Raw genomic sequence first — 21,475 nt, 5'->3', positions numbered from 1 at the left:
ACAAGGCGTTTGAGGACTTAAAGAAAGCCTTTCAAATAATCCCTGTACTCGCACATTTTGATCCTGACCTCAAAACATGGGTCAAAACTGATTCTTCCAACTATGTAACTGCTGAAATAATGTCATAGATGCATAATGGCGTGTTACATTTTGTGGCCTTTTTCTCAAAGAAATTGTCTCCTGCGGAAACCAATTATATAATCTATGATAAAGAGCTTCTTGCAATCATTCAATCCTTTAAAACTTGAAGACCGGAACTGGCCAGTGCATCTCCTGAAAATCCTGTTAAAATTTACACAGATCATCAGAATCTGCAGCATTTTATGACTATAAAGCAATTGAATCGCAGACAGACTCGATGGGCCGAATTCCTTTTTAAATTTAACTTTAAAATCATGTATCGGCCCAGAAAGCAAGGAGAGAAACCCGATCTTTTGACACGGCGTTCTCAGGATCTACCACAGAGGGCGGATGATGCCCGCAAAAAGAAACGCTTTCAAACCCTGCTCCCGCCCCAATACCTTGACGAAACAGTTCAAAAGGACCTTCTCGCGGTCACCCGTAGCGCGCGCAATGCCTTTATCCCGGTCAACGACCCCGATAGCGCCACATCAACGGCTTTTAGCGATCCCCCAGAGATTCTTTTCATCCCCGAGGATTTTGAGCTCCCCCTAGAAACATCCAACCAATTGAACAACCAACCCGATGATCAACTAGCTAAAGACTCCGCCGAACCATCCGCCTCACAGCCCTCCACAGCTCCTTCTGAACAGCCTAATGAGATACCCCTGGAGACCCTTATCAAAGAAGCCTACGAGAATGATGAAATAATACAGGCAATTATAAGAACTAAAGATGAGGGCAAGCAAAAGCTCCCTCCAGCTGTGCTTGAACAAGAGATTCGATTCTCTATGATCGATCTTACTGTTCAAGATCATCGTGTGTGGATCGGCGAGCGATTATATATTCCTGATTATTAATCACTTCACCATCGGATTCTCCAGATTCTGCACCGTGACCAGTTATTAGGCCATTCAGGACCCAAAGACATGTATCGAGCGATTATTCGCTATTATTACTGGCCTCATTTGAAGAAAGATGTTCATTAGTATACCGATTTCTGCGCCATATGCAAACGCGCGAAGGCCCGCACAGTGCAAGCACAGGGGCTGCTTCGTCCCCTTCCAGTACCACAGCGCAAATGGCTTGACCTCTCTATGGACTTGGCTGAGGATCTACCGCCTTGCAATCATCGCGGACAGAAATTTCACAATGTTCTTGTCATGGTCGATCGGTTGACTAAAGCTAAGATATTTGAACCGTTGGCCACAAAGAAAGTAGATGAACTTGTAGAGGTTATGCATCAGCACGTCTTCTTTGAACACGGCCTCTCACGTTCGATTGTGTCTAACCGCGGCAGCGCCTTTACGAGTCATTTTTGAAAACACTATTGCGCGCAGTATGAGGTTAAGAGCAAGATGTTGACTGCATATCATTCTAAGACCGATGGCCAGTCTGAAGCGGCTGTAAAAAGTCTTAAGAACTATCTCCGCGTCTATATCAATTTCGCACAGGATGACTGGGTCGATTTTCTTTTGGATGCGCAGCTCGCAATTAATGATCACATCTCTGAGACAACTGGCATGATCCTTTTCTTTGCAAATAATGGCTTCCATCCCCGTACCGGGATCGAGCCGCCTGGGTCCCTGTCACGTGTCACGCATCCCGAGATGGAGACAGCTGATAAACTGGTTTGTCGCACTGAGAATATTCGAGAATTTTTTCGCAATGAGTTTATTTGGGCTCAGGAATCCTACACCCGGCATGTCGATGTCCACCGCCAGTCCCATCCAGCCTATTGACTAGGTGACCGTGTCTATGTGAATGCTCGCAATTTTCGTTTACAGCGTAAAAATCAGTCTCTCACATCAAAAGCGCTCGATTCGTGGCCGATTATTCGGAATATTGACAACAAGGCATATGAACTGGCTTTATTCGATTATATGTTGTCAGCCGGGATCACATTCGTGTTTCATTCTTCTTTATTATGTTTTGTTTTTTCGGCCGACGCGGCTTATTCAGGTCAGTATGAGGATCTTCAGGAACCCGTTGTGATTATAGACACAGACATCAATGAAGAGCATCAAGAGTGGGTCGTTCATGAAGTTGTTGATTGCCGAGAGATATGGCAGGGTACACAATATAAAGTTTTGTTTGAAGATAATTGGAAAGACTGGAATTCGAATCCGCCGTGACAATCATGACATGATTTTAAACATTCTGTCGACCTTATTTTGGATTATCATGCTTGTCATCCTGATAAGTCGCTGCCGCCATCATATTTCCTTGATCTTTTTGTCTCGACGGCTTTTTCAACTGGCTAGTTTTCTTGTTCTGTTTTGGACATTTTTTATTGTTATTTGCTTGTGTTTGCGCTCGAGGGATCTCACGCCTCCGTTTAGGGGGGGTAGTGTCAGGAACTTTCCGGCTTGTTCCCAGGAACTTGCCGGTAGGATCCCTCCGTATGGAACTTCCCGCCAGGAATCTCCCGATTCCTGGCAGTCATGTTGGTAGTAGGCAGTATCATAAATAGGGGCTTCTGCCCACACCCAGCTGCTGGAACCCATGCAGCTTATTCTTTGCTAATACATACCTACGTTCAATGGTTTATGTTCCTTACACCCAAAACGGGTAAACCGCGGGTTGTGTCGAGGTCTACTTGGGACTAGACTTGACCTAGTCCCATGGGACTTGAAGAGGTCTAGGTTTATCTAGGTCTGAAGATGTTCTCGCGGCCTCGGTCTTGGTTTTGGAAGTCGATGTTGCAACATGGGAGCGATGATTATCCTCATTTGATAATTGGTATTGTCCATAATGCCTACATGAATAATCAGACCTTCGCAATTGGAGAGGTATCAGGGATTGTAAGAGCGCTCCGATTTCGCTACCAAGATTCATTATACAGATCACACATTACATTACCGGTAGGTGCCTTTCTCACGTCGAGTTCAAAAAGTATAGGGCTTACCTAATTATAGCTTCTTGTCTTATAGTACGTGGGCCCGAAAAGTGCCAGAATTATAGAGGCGTATCACGATGGAAAGCGACTAGTAGTACAATACTCACCGGCGATGAGTTTTGAGACAGATTCCAAGGAAGAGGAAGCTGAGTGCGTTCCTTTTTTTGTGCGATATCAGGCTAGCAGTCCTATAGGCGATACTACCGTCCACTTAAGCCTAGTGATTACCCTCAGGATCCTCCCAAGTGTGACTCATGCCCTGAGTGCCTAATTTAGTTGCTGTGGAATGACTAATTTGCTATGGAATGATTAACTTTCAATGAAATGACGAATTTGCTGTTATACTATTCTGCTTCTCTGGTCGCCCTCGTACACAGATTCGCGTTGTTTACTGGGCCATTCAACTTCATGATAAGTCAGAGGATGTCAATTTTGATAATATTTTATATTATTTAAAAGATATTTTTGTGGACTCCTTGACCGTCTCATGCATGAGAAAAGATTGAATTCATTCATTGGTTTATCCCAATGTAGTTTCGGAATAAAATTCAAGGACAACACGACCATATACAACCCCACCAGCGACGCAGCAATCCACAATCACATTGAACGAGCCAGCCTGGAGAAGAACCCATCCGGGCGGGCAAGTAACGCGCGAGGAGGGCCTACCTCCACCAAGCGACCGGCATCCATTACAGCAATGCGATCGAGGTCGAGAAGGGAAGGAATGCGATGGGCGACAACTAGGACGGTGCAGTCTCCAAAGGCCTCCTTGATAAGTCGCTGGATGGCGGCGTCAGATTCCCGGTCCAAGCTGGCCGTCGGCTCGTCCAAGATGAGGATCTTGCTCTTTTTCATCAGCGCGCGAGCCAAACAGAACAACTGCTGTTGACCGTACGACAACATGAGCGGCGTCAGCTCGGTGTTTAGCAGCGCGTCGTCTTCCTGGTGCGAGTTGGTCGCGGCCCGCAAAGCATCCCAGACTCCAACGCGTCGCAAAGCGTTAACCAGGTCTGCAGTGTCCACATGGCCCGACGGATCAGCGTTTTGTCGCATAGAACCCGGGAAAAGGAAGGGCTCTTGGCTCAAGCAGGCGATGCGTTGACGCAGCGCCGACGGAAACACGGTCGTAATGTCGTGGCCGTCAATCAGGATCTGACCGGCTGTCACCTCGTTCAGGCGCAGGAGCGATTGCACTAGGGAACTCTTTCCACTGCGCTGAATGTCAGCCTTTTCTGCTCTTCGTGGTTGACGGATTTCCGTTCGGGTAAACAAAGAGAGTAATTATCACCTTCCTGTCCGGCCGCACAGCCCGACTTTTTCGCCCGGCTGGATGTCTAGGCAGATTTCCCGCAGCACGACCGTCTCATTCCAGCAAATATTAGCGTTGACAAAGGAGATGGCCCCGTGAGATGGCCACTCAGGCGGGGCCACCGCGTCGTCCGGCTCCTCACATGGCATGTCGCGCGCAAAGTCCTTGATCCGAGCGATCGCGCCCAACGATGTCTCGAGAAGCGTCCAGTTCTGTATTAGCAGGGAGAGCATCTGACCGAGATCCATCATCATAACTAGCGCGATACCTAGCAGTCCGGAGTTGATCTGCCGACGCAGTGCCACGGCCAATCCCACCAGTAGCACCGTCACGGCCGCCACGATCAGGTTCAACACCAGTCCCAGCCAGCGCTGGATGCATAAAAGGAGATAGTACGGTTTTTGAGCCCGGTCAAGCAGAGCCAGCAGTCGTGTCTCGCAAGAGTGGGTCCAGGAAAAGGCCCGGATGGTGGCCAGTCCCGCCAGAGATTCGATGAAGTGGGTGTATAGTGGACTTTTTAGCTCGATGCTGGGTCGTGACTCAGCTCAAGCCCGTGGACAGGTACAGGGAAGAAGCAGACTTACTCGAGCAAACGCAGCTGACGTGAAGTTCGTAGGTATAACCGCTGGATAACAACCAACAGTCCGATGAGAACAGGTAGTGTGGCCGCCAAATACGGCAGCGACGCAATAGCGATGGCACCTTGCGCCAGCGCCCCAAAAAGATCTAATCAAATTCCAGTCAGTTGCTTAGCACAAAGGCGGCACTCCGAGCGGCAGTACTAACGAAACGCCGTGGCGATAAATCCGCGAGGCAAAATCATATCCACGAGCCTCATATCCTGGCTAAAACGAGTCATAAGAGCCCCCGTGTCGAGACTTAGCAGAACGGACAGAGGAGCGCTGTGATTGTCAGACTGTTGTTTACCGAGCAGGACGGAACAGGAACTACGAACCCCATGCAGGCGCGCAAGACAGCTTCATGCAGGTTCCGCGATGCCGCCGGCACGATGATGACCCAGGTCCAGCTGTTCGAATTGTTATTCACGAGCAAAGGGTTGGATGGGGGTGGTCTCCAACATACTATACTGCGAGTGCAATCCCTCCAGCTTCAACGACGGATAAGACCCCATATATGCCCAGCCAGTATCCTAAATGGGACCCTGAGGGACCATCGCTACTTGAAGACCATAGCTCAACCCAGATGTCTATTGCAAGTGTCAGTTTCATGGACCGTCAAATTGCCATCCACCACCAGGAAGTAGCTTACACCGGAATCCTCCGATGCCCGATTCCACAACTAACACAAAAGCTAGCACGGCCAGTCGCTGCCATCCGAGGGCTGAGAAATAGTACTTGAACACGGATGGATCAGCCGTCACGTTGGAGGATCTTGGAGTGCTCGGCTCTGCATTTGGAGAGTCGAGAGGATTGTCAGAATTATGTTCGAGCTTCTCTTCGGTATCAATATCATTCCGTGCGTCTCCACGATCCTCGACCGAGTCTCCGTGGAAATCTTGAGGCCCAGCGCAGCTACGCCCTTCCGTTACAGCCCCGTTCGCCCCGAATTCGATGATGTGGTCAGCATGGGCCAGGTGGTTGGCTAATTCAAGCGAGTATCAGTTCAGCGTGTCCTCCCAACTCGCACACAGGGACGTACCTCTCTGGGAAACGAGAAAGGCAGCGCAGCCTGGGCGACGTAGTAATCCGGCACGTCCAAAGACGTTGTGAAACACTCGACGAGCGGTCTCATTGTCCAGGCCGCTGAAGACGTCATCGAAACACGCGATTTTTTTCCGGGCGTAAATGGCTCGCGCAATTGCCTAAAGCGACTAATCAACACATGGACTATGGATTGTGGCCAAAGCGATCTACTTACGATTCTCTGCTTTTGGCCCCCGCTGAGTTTGGCCCCCTGATTGCCGACCAATGTCTCATCGCCCTCCGGCATCCGAGCCAGGTCCTGGTCTAGCGCACAGGCGCTCACGACTCGACGATACCATTTGTGGTCAAATTTCGTCTCCCGGTTCGGGCCGACAATGTTCTCTCGAACGGATGAGTGCGCCAGCCAGGGAGTTTGTGTGCATAATGCTACGTCTTGATCGCTGACGTAGACTTCTCCCCTGATCAAGGGTGCCTCTCCCGCAAGACCTGTCAGGAAGGTAGACTTGCCGCTGCCGACGGGCCCAGTGACCACGATGAGACTTCCGACGTCAGAAGCCCCGAGTGTGAGCGTGGTCCCAGCCTTTTCCAGCGGGGAAGGCTTCCAATCGAAGCAGGCATCTCGGAGACACAGAAGAATATTGTTCCTCGAGGGCACCACTGGCGATACCCTGACGTCGGCTTCTTTAAGGCTCGAAATCGAAACATCGTCTTGCTGCTGAACAAGTTGCCTTTTGTCTGAGTTTATTGCATGAACGGTCAGCTCTGCATGATCTCTAGTGAGCTCCAAACACAAATGCACGAACCTTGGTAGAGTGGCTGCTCGAGAAAGTCCTGGATCCGTTGAAGGCAGCCGAGCGCGGCAAACGTGTCAGGAATGGCCAGCAAAAGACTCTGCAAGGGTGTGGTGAGTAAGTTAACCAAGGACAACGACGTGATGGCCTGGGAGACAGAGAAACCGTCTGATCCCTGCAGTTTCGCCGTTATCGCATAGGCCGCAAAAGTTGCCAGCTGTCCGGTTATGTGGGGGAAGTTCACTGCAAGTCCTGTCAGTATGGTCGCCTTGGGTCAGCCCTAGTTGTATGAACATTACCCATGCAGGTGCGCAATGTCTGGACACGACGGAATCGCTGAGAGACTGTCAACTCGCCGTCTCGCCGATTTCGCATCGCATCTTGCATGATCTCCGTCAGCCCCAGCAACTTGACGTTTCGGATTGATCCTAGGATGGCTTTGGTGAAGTTGATGCGTCTTTCAGTCGCGTCCAGCCACGACTTTTGCCGAACCGAGACCACTTTGCCCATTCCCAAAGATGAGGCCGTGAACACTGTAGAAATGTATTAGACCAGAGTAACCGACAAGAAAGATTTCTGGGCAGATCGGGGCACCTGCCAATTACCACGATAACGGGCGCGATGCAAACTGCACCCACCATTCTCTGGAGGAGCCAGGTTGCCAATGCCAGCTGAATGATGTTGGCCCACGATTCGCATACGGTCGAGTGGAAGTACTCTGCCAGCATTTCGATATCCGCGCCCATCAGGGAGACAGCACTTGACTCGCGGGTGCCGGCCACGGGCAGGCTCATCATTTGTTCGAACGCCAGGGCCATGAGACCGCCCCGGATCATTGTTGTTGTGCGGAATCCGAGGTGCTCGTAGGCAGCCGTGGATACCTGTCAAGGGACGGGGTGTCAGTATTTGTCATATGGTGATGAGGATATGGACGGGAAAAGAATACCGCAACTCCGATGAAAACAATCGCTGTGGCTCCGATCAAGCCGTAGCCCATGTACAGCGAGATGGGCTCAGTCTGGTCCAGAACCGTCACCACCTTGCCAACCAGAAACGGTTGTGCGATGCTGAACCCGACCAAACACAAACGAGGAAATGTGAGGCTGCTGATTTCACGGCGCAAGCAATTGACAATAAGCCAGAACAACGCATGTTGGCGCCCTTGGTCACATCTGGCCCAGCCTTCCGAAAATCGTTGGGATAAATCGTGTGACGCAATCTTCTCGTGAATCGGTGGCAGAGCGTCTCCAGTCAACGGCGCAGCATATCCCTGTCGCAGCAAGCGGTTCAACCATGTAAAAAGGGCCCGGCTAAATGGGCCGCTTGTGGCTTCTACAGACAGACTCTTGGCGTCTCGTATGAGTAAAACCCGCTTCTTTGCGTTCGCCAGCGCTAGAAGAAGCATTTTCAGTCCCAGGGAGGTAGTGAGGACGCCTGAGATTGCATCCCGATCCGGTACCAACCAGGCGGTCCGCACGCGTGCCATATCGAGCAGCAGGGTGACGAAAAGGTAGGTCGACACAAGGAACGACGGCCGAACAGATCGGACATGCTCCAGGTCAAGCAACAGCGCAACGGCCAGTGTAGCAACGAGGTCGAGAACGGCACCCGCCAGGGAGACATGCTGGGCAATGGTTTGCCGTCTCGCGATTAATACCACAAACGCGAGTTGACTGGCGGCTAGGAGAGCTGCCACAATCTGCTCGCAGAAATTATTAAAGGATGGGCTCCATCATGCGAGGTACATTGTTTGAAGCAAAAACTCTTACCAGGGTCACGACGCGGATCTTGGACGCACGCACTTGGCGTGGTTCTCTGGCAAGCTGGAACAGCCGAATTGGCAGCAGCAGGAGAAAACACGCGGTCGGTGCAATATTCAAAATAGCGTTCTCAAAGAGGACTAGTTCTGTTGTCAGTTTTCTTCCCAGATCCCATATTCCGGGGTGATGGCACCTGTGAAATCAAATCCATCGCGACAGCCTGACGAGGCTACGAAAGGGCCAAATCCGCCGTCACCACAGCTGTCTGTTGTCGCCATCGACGGCAAAACTGTATCCCTGGGATCAGACAGATGTGCCAGCCTTCAATCAGACGGGCGACTATGTACCCTTGTGGATCGTGTCGCAATGAAGCTGAAGCCCCGGGGAGATGGTCATTTTATCGCCGAAAATTACGGCATTCTTATTTTCTCAATTATTTCCTGTAAGTGACAGGGATGATTCGATATCTACAGTTACAAACACCGCTGATCCCATTTCACGCTAAAATGAGTTGATCCGAGTCGCCTCTGTCCCGCTGGATCATTATCGCTCCTGATAAGTGTTTTGCCCAATCTGAGCTAACAGTGGTGTATTTCTCGATGCCGTGGCTTTTTCTTTTGGGCGCTAATACAGGGGAGTAACATAGTGATGTAACCTTCCAATAGGCCCAATTTTGGTTGTTGCCTACAACTCAGCCGAGATACCTAAGTAGGGATCATCATTTGCCATATTCACTTCACCCTATTTTATTATCCCGTGTACAACGCATGGGTAATATACATCACTCCATTGACCCATGGTCACCTTCATTAATCCGGCGGCAGCTTCCGAGTAACGGCATCAACGGGTTTGAGAATTAATCCTCCTGGAGCGTCAGACTTCGCCAGATGGGACTTTCCCCAGGAATGCACTCCCTCATAATCACGGCAGAAATGATTCTCGCTGAAGTCTGGCCAGGGGTAATCCCACCCATCTACCCAGTCATAGGTGATCAGATGTAGATCTGCCGAGCACATGAGCAGTTGTCGCAGCATCTCGATGCAGTGATCTTAGGAATGTCATGAGTTAGCAAATTCCATGACAGTCCTCGGTTTCGGTTTCGGAACTACTTACCAGTGTGTTTCCTCACGGTCGGTGAGGTGAAGAACTCGGGCTCCTTGACCTTGTAATAATCTAGATATGTGTATTTGCGAAGCACATTCAAGCAATGTATCTGGTGGAACGCTCCAATGCTCGCCATATAACCCCCGTCATCCAAGATTACGGAGCTATCCCTAAGCTTGCCGACTCTCTCAATCTCGTCTCGGGATACAGACATAGCTGAAGCTGGAGAATAGGAAAAGACCTTGTCAGACATGCAAGAAAAGCCTCTCTCCAAGGGCTAGGTCTTACTCAAATCCAGTTCATCCCATGCTGTATCCACAGTCGCATTCGGTTCGCCTCGCCAGGCGGAATGGGCTCCGAATTCGCCTGAGAATTGGTGAGGCTTTCTGACGCCGCACTCATTGACGGCCGTCGCTGTCGCCCATATTAGCTCTCATGGACAGGATAATCGGTCACCAGATATCTTCATACCGTACTCTTGGGTGAATGCAGGACCCAGTGTCTGCTGTCTTACCTGAATCGCGCGGAAGAGAGCAGCGACTGAAATCAACAGTAACACACAATGAAGTACCCAGGGCGTGACTCGCCATAAAAGACTGGGTTGTCGTGCCTCTACTGACCGGGGCTTCTCTTCCACATCATGGTCTAATTCTGCTTCGGAGGGGCTCACTTGAAGATACCTGCTTTTTGCGAGCCAATTCTGGGGTAGCCATCGACTGTCCATCGCTAGGAAATGTTAAACCCTTCTTCGATCGGGGAGGTTGTAGGAGGGGATCCCTATTTGAGCACGTCCAGACGCATGAGAGCCAGTAAATACGGCAAGCTTCCCTTTCCTTTTTTGCATTTGTTAGTCGAGCCATCCTACATGACATGGCGTGCATTCAGGATTGGATGAGTCTACTGCGGTATTCCAACATGGTCCTTCTAGGAACCAATCTTCTTCTTTTCTTTCTCCGAGGAAGTCAACATCCATGTCGTTGATGACGTACCCATCACGCTCATTCCTGATGAGGCCTAACGCGCTATCATCTCACGAACATCGGCGCAATTACTATTTATGACCTGCAACACCGGTGCCCATCTGGTGTATTGCCGTGATATATTCTTGCTCTTTATATCTATATCGCGCCCACAGTGTTAGAATCATGTAACTCATGGGGGATTGCGTTGGTTTAACAAGCGAAGGTCCGCAGAAACCAAGACAATCCGGATCAAGCAAGACACCAGGCGCTCAACCAGGTAAGACACTCGTTGGAATGCGGCCCCCAACAAGGCTTATCACCTCATCCCCGCTCAATCCGCCAGGTGGAGTGGATCTGGAATGTAGTGATCAAGGCGACGGCGGGTCTGCTGGATTCCCGCAGTGGAGCAGCGAGGCCCATACATCATAAATCCCAATTCCTTCCAGGCTGCGTAGTGCGTGCTTGAACACCGCTTGAACCTGGAAGATGAACCCCGCAGCAAGAGTTTGTGTTATCCTCAATGAGGCTGGACTTCAGGTCCTACCCCTACTCTTCGAGAGCCCTCCGATAATGTGTATCGTGTTGCGCTTAGCTTGGACCACTGAGTACTTGAGATTGTTATTGAATTTATCATCAGCGTTTACGACGACTTCCTGTCCAAATTCAAAACCAAAGCAGCAAGCATAACCTCGATATAGAGGAAACGTCTAGAACTAGATACACCTCGCCACGCGGAACTCGCATAGCCTCCACCCTGTACCTCAACTGATGCGGTCCATATCACCAACACACGAGTCCAGAGAAATCAAAATCTGAGACATATTGCTTCGCCTCCACTAGCTAAACCACCTCAGGCCTCGTCCTGAGAACCAGATTCCTTCGCCTCCTTATACTTTCCATAAGCGGAGTTGACAATCGAGGAAACATCTTCATCTTCAGTCCCGCGGCGCTCCTCTTTGTACTTGCCATACGCCGAGTTCACAATAGACGAGAGATCCTCATCGTCAGTAGCGCGGCGCTCCTCTTTGTACTTGCCATACGCCGAGTTCACAATAGACGAGAGATCCTCATCGTCAGTAGCGCGGCGCTCCTCTTTGTACTTGCCATAGGCTGAGTTGACAATCGACGAGACGTCCTCATCTTCAGTCCCGCGTCGCTCCTTGTACTTGCCGTAAGCGGAGTTGACGATGGAAGAAACATCCTCCCCCTCAACTTCCCGTCGCTCCTTGTACTTCCCGTACGCAGAATTCACGATAGACGAAACATCCTCGCCGTCCTGTTCGCGTTTCTCCTTGTATTTGCCATACGCGGAGTTGACGATCGAGGAGACGGGATCCTCGGCAGGGACGGCTTCATGGATATCCACACCCGAGTTGCCTATATACATGGGGAGTCGAGTTAGCTATATCCGCCAGATGGAGTAGTGGGAGGCAAGCAGATTAAAGATGGTGAGCGCAGTACCTTGCACAGGGGCAGCTAGGCCGAGGCTAGCAGAGAGAGTCAAGACGATGGCGATGGATTTGAAGTGCATGGTTCCGGGTAATGAGGCCGTTTTTATGAAAGAGATGTCCTTAGGTGTGTTGAGAAGAGCAGAGGGGTTTGGGAACTGACGGGTTGGGAAACGAAAGACTTGATGGACTTTTCCATACTGCTTTTATACATTTCTGGCTGTCTTAGCACGATATCGTCAGTCCAATTGATACTCTATCGTTCACTCCGAAGAATGCCCGTTCCGAAGCGCAAGTCCGTTTCCCCTCATCTGTAGCAATATCAGATATGTAGTTTTGAGAATCCTTCTCAATTCCGCTGGTCTGTCAGGACTTGCGGTCATTCAAGCCCAAAAGCACCGATTGACCTATTGCGTACGGCATAGATGCACTCCTCATGGCGAAATCCGAAGGATCAACGATGTGATACTCAGGACCCAAGTCACGTAACAAATGAGATACCAGCAACCGAAGACCGATGAAGATGAGATATGATCAGCTACTAGGAATGAGACAGATCGACGTTTGGATGTTTGAGCCTTTGGTTCTGCGTCCAGGAGTAAGCACTAGGTATCTTGTGCCTTTCTCGCGCGTGAAACCCAGCCAACCGGGAGTGCATTTTTGACCTGGCTATCTGTGGCATCATTATGTACTTCGTTTGCGAGAGACGCTACTTGATGAGGGAGTGGATGACGCCTCATCGATTTATTCCACAGGAGGAATCACATAGCGCAACTGTCTCTAGTAGACAAGGAATGCGCAGGGCATAGGCAAGGCAGAGTCTTCCCAGGAAGAGCAATCTGAAAGTCCTACCACAGAGGCCGACGTTATCCTGAGATATCACTTCATCACCCTCCGCTCGACTCCCTCCTTGTTATATCCCTATCTCAAAGCCTCATCCATCCAACCCCCCTCGCGATATCCCAAACCATGAACCCATTCCGAACCATCATCCATCCACCCACGTCTCAACCAAAAGAACCATACCGTATGCCCCCGAAAGACGAAATCAACGAAGAAGATTCCCTCAGCATCAAAGCCTCCGAAGACGATGACTTCCTCTCCGGCGAGACACTAACCCGAGGACCTGTCTCCGATCCTTCATCACGGTATCTGCCATGGCTGAAGTATCTACTCCTGGGCATAGCCTGGACAAGTTCGATAGTTACCGCTGTTCTTATCACTAGTCGCAAGAGCCGTGATTGTGGTGGTCTTGCGCGCGTTTATGATACAGAATTAGGTATAAGAAACCTTCGTCTTGCTCTAGAGCTAGTTCTCACGCTGCGGCAGGGCCTATACAATCCGCGATTAAAGTCCATAAGGTCCGATTCTCAGGCAATCTGGAGTTTGACGATAATGGTACGCTTGTCGAGACGTATTGGGATGGACAAGCGCCTAGATATACCGGGGAACCGAGCGATGAGTTAGACGAGCGCTGGAGAAGTTTGATCAGAGGTTCGAGAATGTCCCTGTCTTCATTATGGGAGCGGTTTGAGCTGATAGGGAGTGACCAGCTGATGGCGTGGATCTCCGTGGTGGCGAGGCCGACACGGTTCGAGGGACAACATATGAGAAGCCAGGAGGTTGGTCGCTTGTAGGGATCGATGTGTTTCATCAGCTTCATTGTTTGGTGAGTATCATCCTTTTCCTGGTCATCACACCTTAGCCAAGTGTACTCAACATCCTCGACAGAACCTCCTACGCCAGGGCCTACGTCCAGACTACTACACAAAACACGACGACGAACCAGCCTACACGATACACATAAGTGAATCCCCCTCCGTAAACCAAAGCTGTCCTTACCTCAAAGCTAACCATCACCCCAGACCACTGTCTCGACTACCTCCGACAAGCAGCCATGTGCAACGTCGACGTAACGCCCATCCCAGTCCTCTGGAGTGAGCGGGAGGATCGCCCCGTGCCCGACTTCCAGGTCGAGCACACTTGTCGGGATTTTTGGAAGGTGCGAGACTGGGCGATGGAGCGGGATGCGCATCGGCATGGATTCAAGGGTGAGCATGAGCATTAGCTATTTTGGGAATCTAGTTTTTTGGCCGGATGGGTTTGTAGATAGCTTGGTGCATATGGGACGTAGAGTGGGTCTCGTTGGTTAGCGGTCCTGGAGACCTTGCTTCAATTCAAGCGTTCTATGAATCAGCGATTTCGTGATTAGGTGAATGCATGTCAGACGAGATTATCATGAGCACAGCCTCGAGGACAAAGGGTCCGCTACATACAGGGAGTAAACCTGAGTACAGTCAAAGCAGGCTATGTATGAGTAGTTTCCATGCCCACTACGTGCACTCACCATGAAGATCGTACCCGATTACTAGTTAGAGCTTAGCATTGCTTATGTCGACGTGTACTCCGCACCAAATAGATTAAACCACTCATCCCGAAGCCAATGATAGAGGAAAACCAACAATGGTACCATTCGATGCCTGTAAATGCCCAGTGGCGATCAGCACGCATTGTCTCGTCCGAAGCTCGCCATCATAAGCACTAAAGGTGCTCGGGCTACCTCGGGCCTTCCTGCGGCTGCGTCCGAGATCAAGAGGATCTGTACCATGGAAAAAAGCACCCAATTAGATAAGGTATTGATGTTGACAACTGTGATGGATTTGCGACTTCATTCCTTTCGCATTTCTCCTCGGAGGAGGCAGGAGACCGGTGCCGAGGAATCCTGGATCACGACATCCTGTCTCGCATTGCCAGGGTAAACCATTTCCAGTTTCTTGTTGTGGATTTCTCTACTAGTCTCTGAGCGACCGGTTGTTTTGATTCTGGGCCGAGATCATGGCACGCTTCTTTGAATCGATATGGACTGGGTGGAAGGGAAGCAGCAAATCCGCATGGGAAAGCGACGAGGCAGAGGACACGGCCTTTTTGGGAAGGGGAACCCAACACAAAAGTTCAGGTTATGGCCCTTCACTTGCAATCCATGTCAGATACAGCTGGCCGTGGATTATATCGACCGTGATTTTTGCATGCAGCACCGCGATACTGGTTACCGGCGGATCGGCCGGACAAGAGAGGCTATGGCGATCCACTGACCTCGGTATGAAGCCCCCAGATATCTCCATAAAGTTAATACCTGCAGAATAAGGCTTACGATGGTATAGAAGCGGTGAAGTCGTTGGTCAGTGAGCGCGAGATTCGTTTCGAAGGCGCCCTGGCATACAACGACAGCGGCCATCTGGTAAGGGAGCCCAGTCCGAGAGGAGATGAATGGATCGGTCCTCCTACGCCGCAGATGGATGCGTTATGGGATCGGGTGGAAGCAGGTAGTTCATTGTCTTTCTTGTTCCTTGTTTCTGATCTGCTGTCTAACCTGTGTGTGAATTTCCAGGCTCGATCATTCTACTCGACGGCACGGAAGCAGACATTGTCCGCGAGAAAACCACTCTCTTTGATGGATATTGGGTGACTGGATTGGATGTGATCCATCAGTTGCACTGTTTGGTGAGTTTTAACCAGACCAGGTGGATAAAGCAGAATTGTTTTCCGTATCCTGACCTCAGCATCAGAACAAAGTTCGAAAAGCACTATATCCAGAGTACTACAAACCGGATCAGTCGGCTGGGACCGAGACACTCCATGTTGGTGAGTATCCGATGATTGTTGCGTGTCATTTGCCTAGTTTTGATGACCATTGAACTCTTCCAGAACACTGCTTTGATTATATCCGTCAAGCTCTCATGTGCCATGCCGATATAACCCCCGTCACGCATACCTGGTATGCTACGGCGCAGACATTCGGTCCGGACTTCGGAACCAGGCATATGTGTCGGGACTTCGATGCACTCCTGCAGTGGTCTCTAGCGAGGACGACAGATGCAGTTAAGGGCAAAGGGACCGGTGGGGAGACAGCCATGGATCCTCAGTCCGTGATACCGGGGAGTTTGCAAGAAACAGGAGGGATGATCCATGCCGGGCATGGAGATCATGGTGCCCACTGATTGAATTCTCTGTCCAAAAGCCGAATAAAGCCAATAAAGTTCCACTTTCCAAATTCAGTTACTACAGTTCTTCTGGCTCCCCTGTTCATGTAGAAACGCGAGATCTAGACGCAGGACTGCGAACAAAACATAATCCCAGCAGACAGAGTAGAAAGGCCACTGTCAAAGCAAAGTAAGGTAAACCAAGCCAGACATCCTGAAGGGTGAGACCCCAGTCGAAGAGCCAGGCGAGCGAAGGCCCCGCCACCAATGCTCCCGCTGTTTCTACCATGCCAATCAGAGTATTGAGCTTCGACGTATCCCGCGCGGCGAGATAGCCGGTGGCCAGCGAGCGACACAACGGTGCCAGACCAGCGCCCAATGTCTGCAGCACCAGGCCTGTCACTACGATTTGGCTGCTCGCAGTCGCCATTAGGAGCGCTCCCATGGCCGCTCCCAGGGCGGAGGCGCGCGCAATGACCAGGTCTCGGGAGTCCGAGGTCTGCCACCGTCCGAGGAGCCTCGACGAGACGGGCAGTACCCCGAGTAGAACGACCATCTGGATGAAACCGCGCAGTGCAAGCAAATACCCCGCACCGGCGAGGGACCAGTCAAATCGCTTGCTCACGTACTGTGCAAAGAACTGTGAGGTGGCAAGAGCTTCAGGCATTCGGGCCAGGAAGGTTGCGAGGATGGGGAAGACGGATGGGTGTCTGAGAATCGCGAAGGAGGACTGTACCCGGGTCAGAGACTGAGACAGACGCCATTTGAGCGAGGTTTGCTGTTCGTCTGCCGATCGGCTCTGCGTTACTGCAGGCAATGTTTCCGGGACCCATAATAGCACGCTCACGCCGGCTGGCACTGCAACAGTTCCGATCAAGGCCGGCAACCAGGGCGAGGAAATGTCCATGAGCAGTGAGGATACCGCGGGACCGAGGGAAGCACCGAACGAACTTGCAAAAGTCATGATAGAAAAAGCCGACGCTCTAGAGGATGGTGGTTAAATCGTACACATGAACGAGAGATGATAGATGCTTACCGATCGCCTTCATCCACCACGTCTGACAAGACGGAAAACAGGCTGGCTATTATAACGGTACTTCCGCCACCGACGACGGTGAAGAGCGGTCCGATCAGAATCAAATGCACCGGCACGAATTGCGGAAGGCCAATGACAGCCAGCGTCCACGTCAGGGAAAGCAAGGATCCCAGAGTGGAGAGGAACACGATAGGCTTGCGACCGAGACTGTGATCAGATCAGCCTCGATGGCAACCTGGCCAAAGTTGGTACGGAGGGCTTACATGTCAGCCAGTATGCCGAAGGGAAACGCAGTGACAAGGCCTGAGACTTTGCTTTAGCTTCAGGCAATCTAGTTCAAGGGGTCGTCATACCAACGAGAGCTTCGACGAGAGCCAAACAGCCGTTCAGGTATGCCAACTGGGACTGGATGCGGTCCGTCTTGCAGTGCTTCTCATCCACCGAGCCATTGATATAGCGATGACAGAGATTGTCTTCGATGAGTCGCGTCACTGGGATACTAAGGAAAGCACTCGCTCCGGCGAGGCAAAGGTTGCAAGTAGTCAGGAGAGTAACGACTGAGCGATAACTTGGTTTTGGTTTCAACGTGCCTTGCGATGGTCCGGTATGGAGTAATGGTGATGTTTCCTGGGGGGGCATTGGTCTTCTGTTCCGCTGCGTTGATGGCCTGAAGGACGAACAATGAAATAGGAAGTTGATGAAATACTGCAATGAGGCAAGTCCAGCGTAGCTCGCGCCCGGTAGGATAGGAATTCCCACTGCTTATTCAGGCCCCAGGATTGCGTGCCTCGGATTATCTTAATCCCTCTCGGCGTCCCCAGTTGTCTCTTGAAACTACATGACGTTGTGTCTATACGCCGGGAAGGTGCAATCATGAGGTCCCCTGCCATTCGAGGGCTCGTAGTTGCTGCTATCTGGTTCAGACCTGGAAGGAAGGCATGGCTCGCTCTGGGCCGGAGATTCATGAACGTCGAGAGAGCGCCCACTTTCTTCTCTTTTCCTTCTCTCTCCATAGACTCTGGCGATTCTTTAGCGCAGGCTCTATACAACGCTCACTTTCCATTCAAATTTACCCCATTGCACTCTTTCTCTCTCCCTTTTTAACCGGGTGAAATAATTGTGGTACAATGGGACGCATGTTTGACTTCAGCCCGCATTACCTATTTTTGGATGGCGCTGTGACATAGCGGGTGAACCTTGCCCTTTATTCTGTTCGCTCGGGACATTAATCTCGGATGTATCAATATGAGCAATCTTCTGGTATCCAGCTATTCTTCCATTTGTCATCAGACGAGGAATTAACGCAAAGCGCGTCAAGAAACATAGTTCGCCCTTGTTAGATGAAAACCCAAGCAGCCCACTGAATCCTGCGATACAAGACTTACTAGAATGTCAAATCATCAGCCAAAAGATCAGCACGATGTTCGGCCTGGGCTTGAGCCCGTAGCTCCCGAACGTCCTGATTGCCAATCCGAATAAGCAGCTCGACCACATCACGATGACCATCCGAGGCACTAGTACGCTCGTAGACAGATGACAATGCTTCTGCGTAGAGTTCTGGGTGCCCTACCCTGTACCCCAGTGCATCCTCTTCGATCATCTCGAGCACAGTCTTGTTTGTGTCTCCAATTATTCCATCACGTACATTGCCACCCATATGGTAGCGTGCCCACACAGCATTGCCTAATCTACGTTCCCGTATAGCGTTCACGTAATTGTTCGCCCAGGGCTCAATGATCGGCCATCCTCGGGTATCCTTTTGGACCACGTCTTGCACAGCGAAGTCCAGGAAAAGCTGTTCTGGCAGCTCGGTTTCACTCTTGTTCATGGTCCTCTGTAGAACGGATATATTTAGAGCTAGTGTTTGTATGCAATCAACGGTGGCTTAAATACCTGCGTATGGCCATTCCTCGCTAAGCCAAGGCTGCATGTGTGAGGGTGCAGAGCCAAGTGGGTTTGTGATTTAGGATAGAGAAAGTAGAAATGGTCGGTACTTAGGACTATTATTTTGTTTTGATCCGAGTCTAAGGCAACATTAGGCAGCAACCCAAGTCTGAGGCAACGTCAAGAAGCCATTAATAAGCGGGCCAAAAATAGAGACCACGTGACGCCAGCGCTCTGTGGCCGTGCGGGATATGCACTAACTAGAATAAGCCCTTACTAAGATACAAAGATTAATATACTTATAAGGCCGCCGACTTCTGAACCTATCTCTCAGATTTTGTATGCAAAAATCACCGAGTTCAGCGGCCTGTCACTCTGAGGTTTAAGAGGCGTGGTCCTTCTTGCAGATCGGGCAGCGGGGGGCTTTCCTTTGCTCCTTTTTGGGTATTGCTTGGTCGCGTGGTGACTTGAGCAGTATCCGTATAGTTGATCGTGGTGCATTGAGTTCCGTGGCCGAATTTTTGACAGTTATAGCACTGTATGATGCGTCTGGCGCGGTGATATAGCTTGGTCTTGTGGGACATTACCTGCCAGATCACTTCTTAGTAGATGGCTGCGTTAATGATGGTCGTGATGATATCAAAGTCCATTGCCTTCACGTTGACGCCGTGCATCACGGCCTGAGGCGCTCGCTAAGCTCCTCCTTATCGGCCAGCTTGATAACGACGCGCTATCGAGCTCTGTCACGTGTGCAGCTGGGCTTGGCGACAAATTCGAAAAATTTGTGACCGAGGGAGGGGAGCGACTTGAACCCATGAATGGACGCCACCGCCGCCTCCAGGGGTTTGATGAGCCGATTCTGTGTTCCTGAGGCCGAGGCCTCTGTCTGGATCGTGATTTTAGTGAGTTCTTTGTGGACCTTGCTGAGGGTAGTATCAGGGGGCTACTAGGGCATATTTTCAGAGGTCCATTGCCATACAGACATGTTTGCAATTTGCAAACCGTATCATGTGGCCAATACGACCGGCTACTTTGGTATTAATCTCAGTATCGGTGGAGCCAGAAGGTTTATCAGGAATCGGTTCGGTATGGTAATTACGGCTAACTAACAACGCTAGGTAATCTTCCGTACGCGAAGTCCGGGCATACCATATACGGCTAATACGCTCGGTGTTAGGTACTGGACCTAGGTACACGGAGTACGGAGTAATGAGAGTGGATCAAGGGGGGTGCCTGGTCCGCCTCGGACATTTCAGTTTCGTTCGCACTTCGCAGACTCGCAGTAGCGCAGTCCCGAGTACGGAGGACTTCGCAGGCGAGTGGAGCCTGATGATTTTTATCAAATGCGGATCTCTCCGAAGTGGCTTTTTTTACCCATCTGATAACTTTTACGTAACGATACCGTCTTCGTCGGCAGGCCTCTGTCCGGCATCACCTGGGCTGGATGGAGTACTCCGTAGCTGTGTTCTCTAGGGTTAGCTGGAGTACCTGGCGGGGCCGGTAAGATCTTTCCTTTAGTCTTCTGCTCATTAGTGACTTGGCCGATTCTTCTCCTTGAGCACAATTTCATGAACAAGTATCCTAGACCTCCTCCAAGTGGAAGAGAGCAAGCAAGCAACCAGCCATGAAGCTTGCCCGGAAATTGTCGGGCTATCCGAGCTTGCTGCTCGCCGGTAGTCCTTCCAAGCTTGACCTGGGCCGCTTGTTACTGGGGATAGTCTCTTCCATCGCTTCGGGCGTCCCGTTTCCTCTGATCGGAATTCTGTTTGGTCAGCTCCTCGACGACTTTAACGGTGTGACTTGCGGTGAATCCGACGGTTCAAACTCGGATGCTCAGTACCAGTCCGACATCAACAGCAAAATCCTGGTGATTGTGTACCTGGCCATTGCCCAGGTGGTGACAATCTACTGCCATCTCACCTGCTGGAGCTTGAACGGCGCTCGATTAGCACAGCGACTACGGGAAACCTATCTGCAGAACCTACTCCGGCAGGAACCATCCTACTTTGACGACCTGCCTCCGGGCGAGATCGCCTCTCGGTTGAATGGCGATATTCAAGCCATCCGCTCCGGAACCTCGGAGAAAGTTGGTATCTGTCTTTCCAGTCTGTCCTTCTTCGTCACCGCATACATCGTCGCATTCATCAAGGACTACCGACTGGCTGCCATGCTCATCTCCCTGATCCCGGCGTACTTCCTCATGTCCTTTGTGGGGAGCCACTATATCGAGAAATATTCTGGCCGCATGTCGGATCATGCGGCATCAGCAGCATCTATCGCGTCCGAGGCGTTATCCAACACGGTTGTGGTGCAGGCGTTCGGTGCCAACGGTCGGCTGGAGGACAAATTTTCCACGGCCCTCAAGGCGGCCGAAACAGAGGGCTTGAAGAAGTCCACGGCAGTTGGCATCCAGTCCGGATTCCTATACTTCATCGCGTATGGAGCTAATGGTCTTGCATTTTGGCAAGGGAGCCGGCGCGTGGCGGAAGCAGTTGGACATAGCTCCCAAGGCGCC

At 51.0% G+C, this 21,475-nt stretch overlaps 7 protein-coding genes across 7 annotated transcripts; 2 read left to right on the top strand and 5 right to left on the bottom strand.

The window, feature by feature from the left end:
- Positions 1-3,619: 3,619 nt before the first annotated feature.
- On the bottom strand, positions 3,620-8,824 carry LDX57_005003 (uncharacterized protein; the record flags this gene model as incomplete). The annotated part of the gene is made up of 15 exons (XM_046086682.1): positions 3,620-4,232; positions 4,311-4,859; positions 4,916-5,057; positions 5,118-5,233; positions 5,287-5,358; positions 5,415-5,538; positions 5,601-5,933; positions 5,991-6,153; positions 6,210-6,730; positions 6,799-7,029; positions 7,086-7,319; positions 7,421-7,667; positions 7,733-8,485; positions 8,556-8,686; positions 8,740-8,824. 15 exons carry the CDS (start codon positions 8,822-8,824, stop codon positions 3,620-3,622), a joined length of 4,314 nt encoding a protein of 1,437 aa, XP_045942647.1.
- A 531-nt stretch (positions 8,825-9,355) lies between these two features.
- Positions 9,356-10,374, bottom strand: LDX57_005002 (oxidase ustYa family protein; the record flags this gene model as incomplete). The annotated part of the gene is made up of 4 exons (XM_046086681.1): positions 9,356-9,594; positions 9,660-9,872; positions 9,939-10,064; positions 10,122-10,374. 4 exons carry the CDS (start codon positions 10,372-10,374, stop codon positions 9,356-9,358), a joined length of 831 nt encoding a protein of 276 aa, XP_045942646.1.
- A 1,088-nt stretch (positions 10,375-11,462) lies between these two features.
- On the bottom strand, positions 11,463-12,143 carry LDX57_005001 (uncharacterized protein; the record flags this gene model as incomplete). The annotated part of the gene is made up of 2 exons (XM_046086680.1): positions 11,463-11,989; positions 12,074-12,143. 2 exons carry the CDS (start codon positions 12,141-12,143, stop codon positions 11,463-11,465), a joined length of 597 nt encoding a protein of 198 aa, XP_045942645.1.
- Positions 12,144-13,029: 886 nt separating this feature from the next.
- Positions 13,030-14,128, top strand: LDX57_005000 (oxidase ustYa family protein; the record flags this gene model as incomplete). Its single annotated transcript, XM_046086679.1, has 5 exons — positions 13,030-13,339; positions 13,390-13,554; positions 13,614-13,729; positions 13,792-13,867; positions 13,926-14,128. 5 exons carry the CDS (start codon positions 13,030-13,032, stop codon positions 14,126-14,128), a joined length of 870 nt encoding a protein of 289 aa, XP_045942644.1.
- Positions 14,129-14,895: 767 nt separating this feature from the next.
- LDX57_004999 (oxidase ustYa family protein) lies at positions 14,896-16,058 on the top strand (the record flags this gene model as incomplete). Its single annotated transcript, XM_046086678.1, has 5 exons — positions 14,896-15,157; positions 15,222-15,383; positions 15,449-15,561; positions 15,627-15,702; positions 15,766-16,058. 5 exons carry the CDS (start codon positions 14,896-14,898, stop codon positions 16,056-16,058), a joined length of 906 nt encoding a protein of 301 aa, XP_045942643.1.
- Positions 16,059-16,143: 85 nt separating this feature from the next.
- On the bottom strand, positions 16,144-17,715 carry LDX57_004998 (uncharacterized protein; the record flags this gene model as incomplete). The annotated part of the gene is made up of 4 exons (XM_046086677.1): positions 16,144-17,023; positions 17,077-17,283; positions 17,340-17,379; positions 17,430-17,715. 4 exons carry the CDS (start codon positions 17,713-17,715, stop codon positions 16,144-16,146), a joined length of 1,413 nt encoding a protein of 470 aa, XP_045942642.1.
- A 745-nt stretch (positions 17,716-18,460) lies between these two features.
- Positions 18,461-18,904, bottom strand: LDX57_004997 (uncharacterized protein; the record flags this gene model as incomplete). Its single annotated transcript, XM_046086676.1, has 1 exon — positions 18,461-18,904. One exon carries the CDS (start codon positions 18,902-18,904, stop codon positions 18,461-18,463), a length of 444 nt encoding a protein of 147 aa, XP_045942641.1.
- Positions 18,905-21,475: the final 2,571 nt, after the last annotated feature.

The sequence above is a fragment of the Aspergillus melleus genome (assembly GCF_016097325.1).
Source record: "Aspergillus melleus strain CBS 546.65 chromosome Unknown contig2, whole genome shotgun sequence".
Lineage (NCBI taxonomy): Eukaryota > Fungi > Ascomycota > Eurotiomycetes > Eurotiales > Aspergillaceae > Aspergillus > Aspergillus melleus.
Note: the sequence above shows the minus strand (reverse complement) of the source record. Positions and strands in the feature narration are given on the sequence as shown.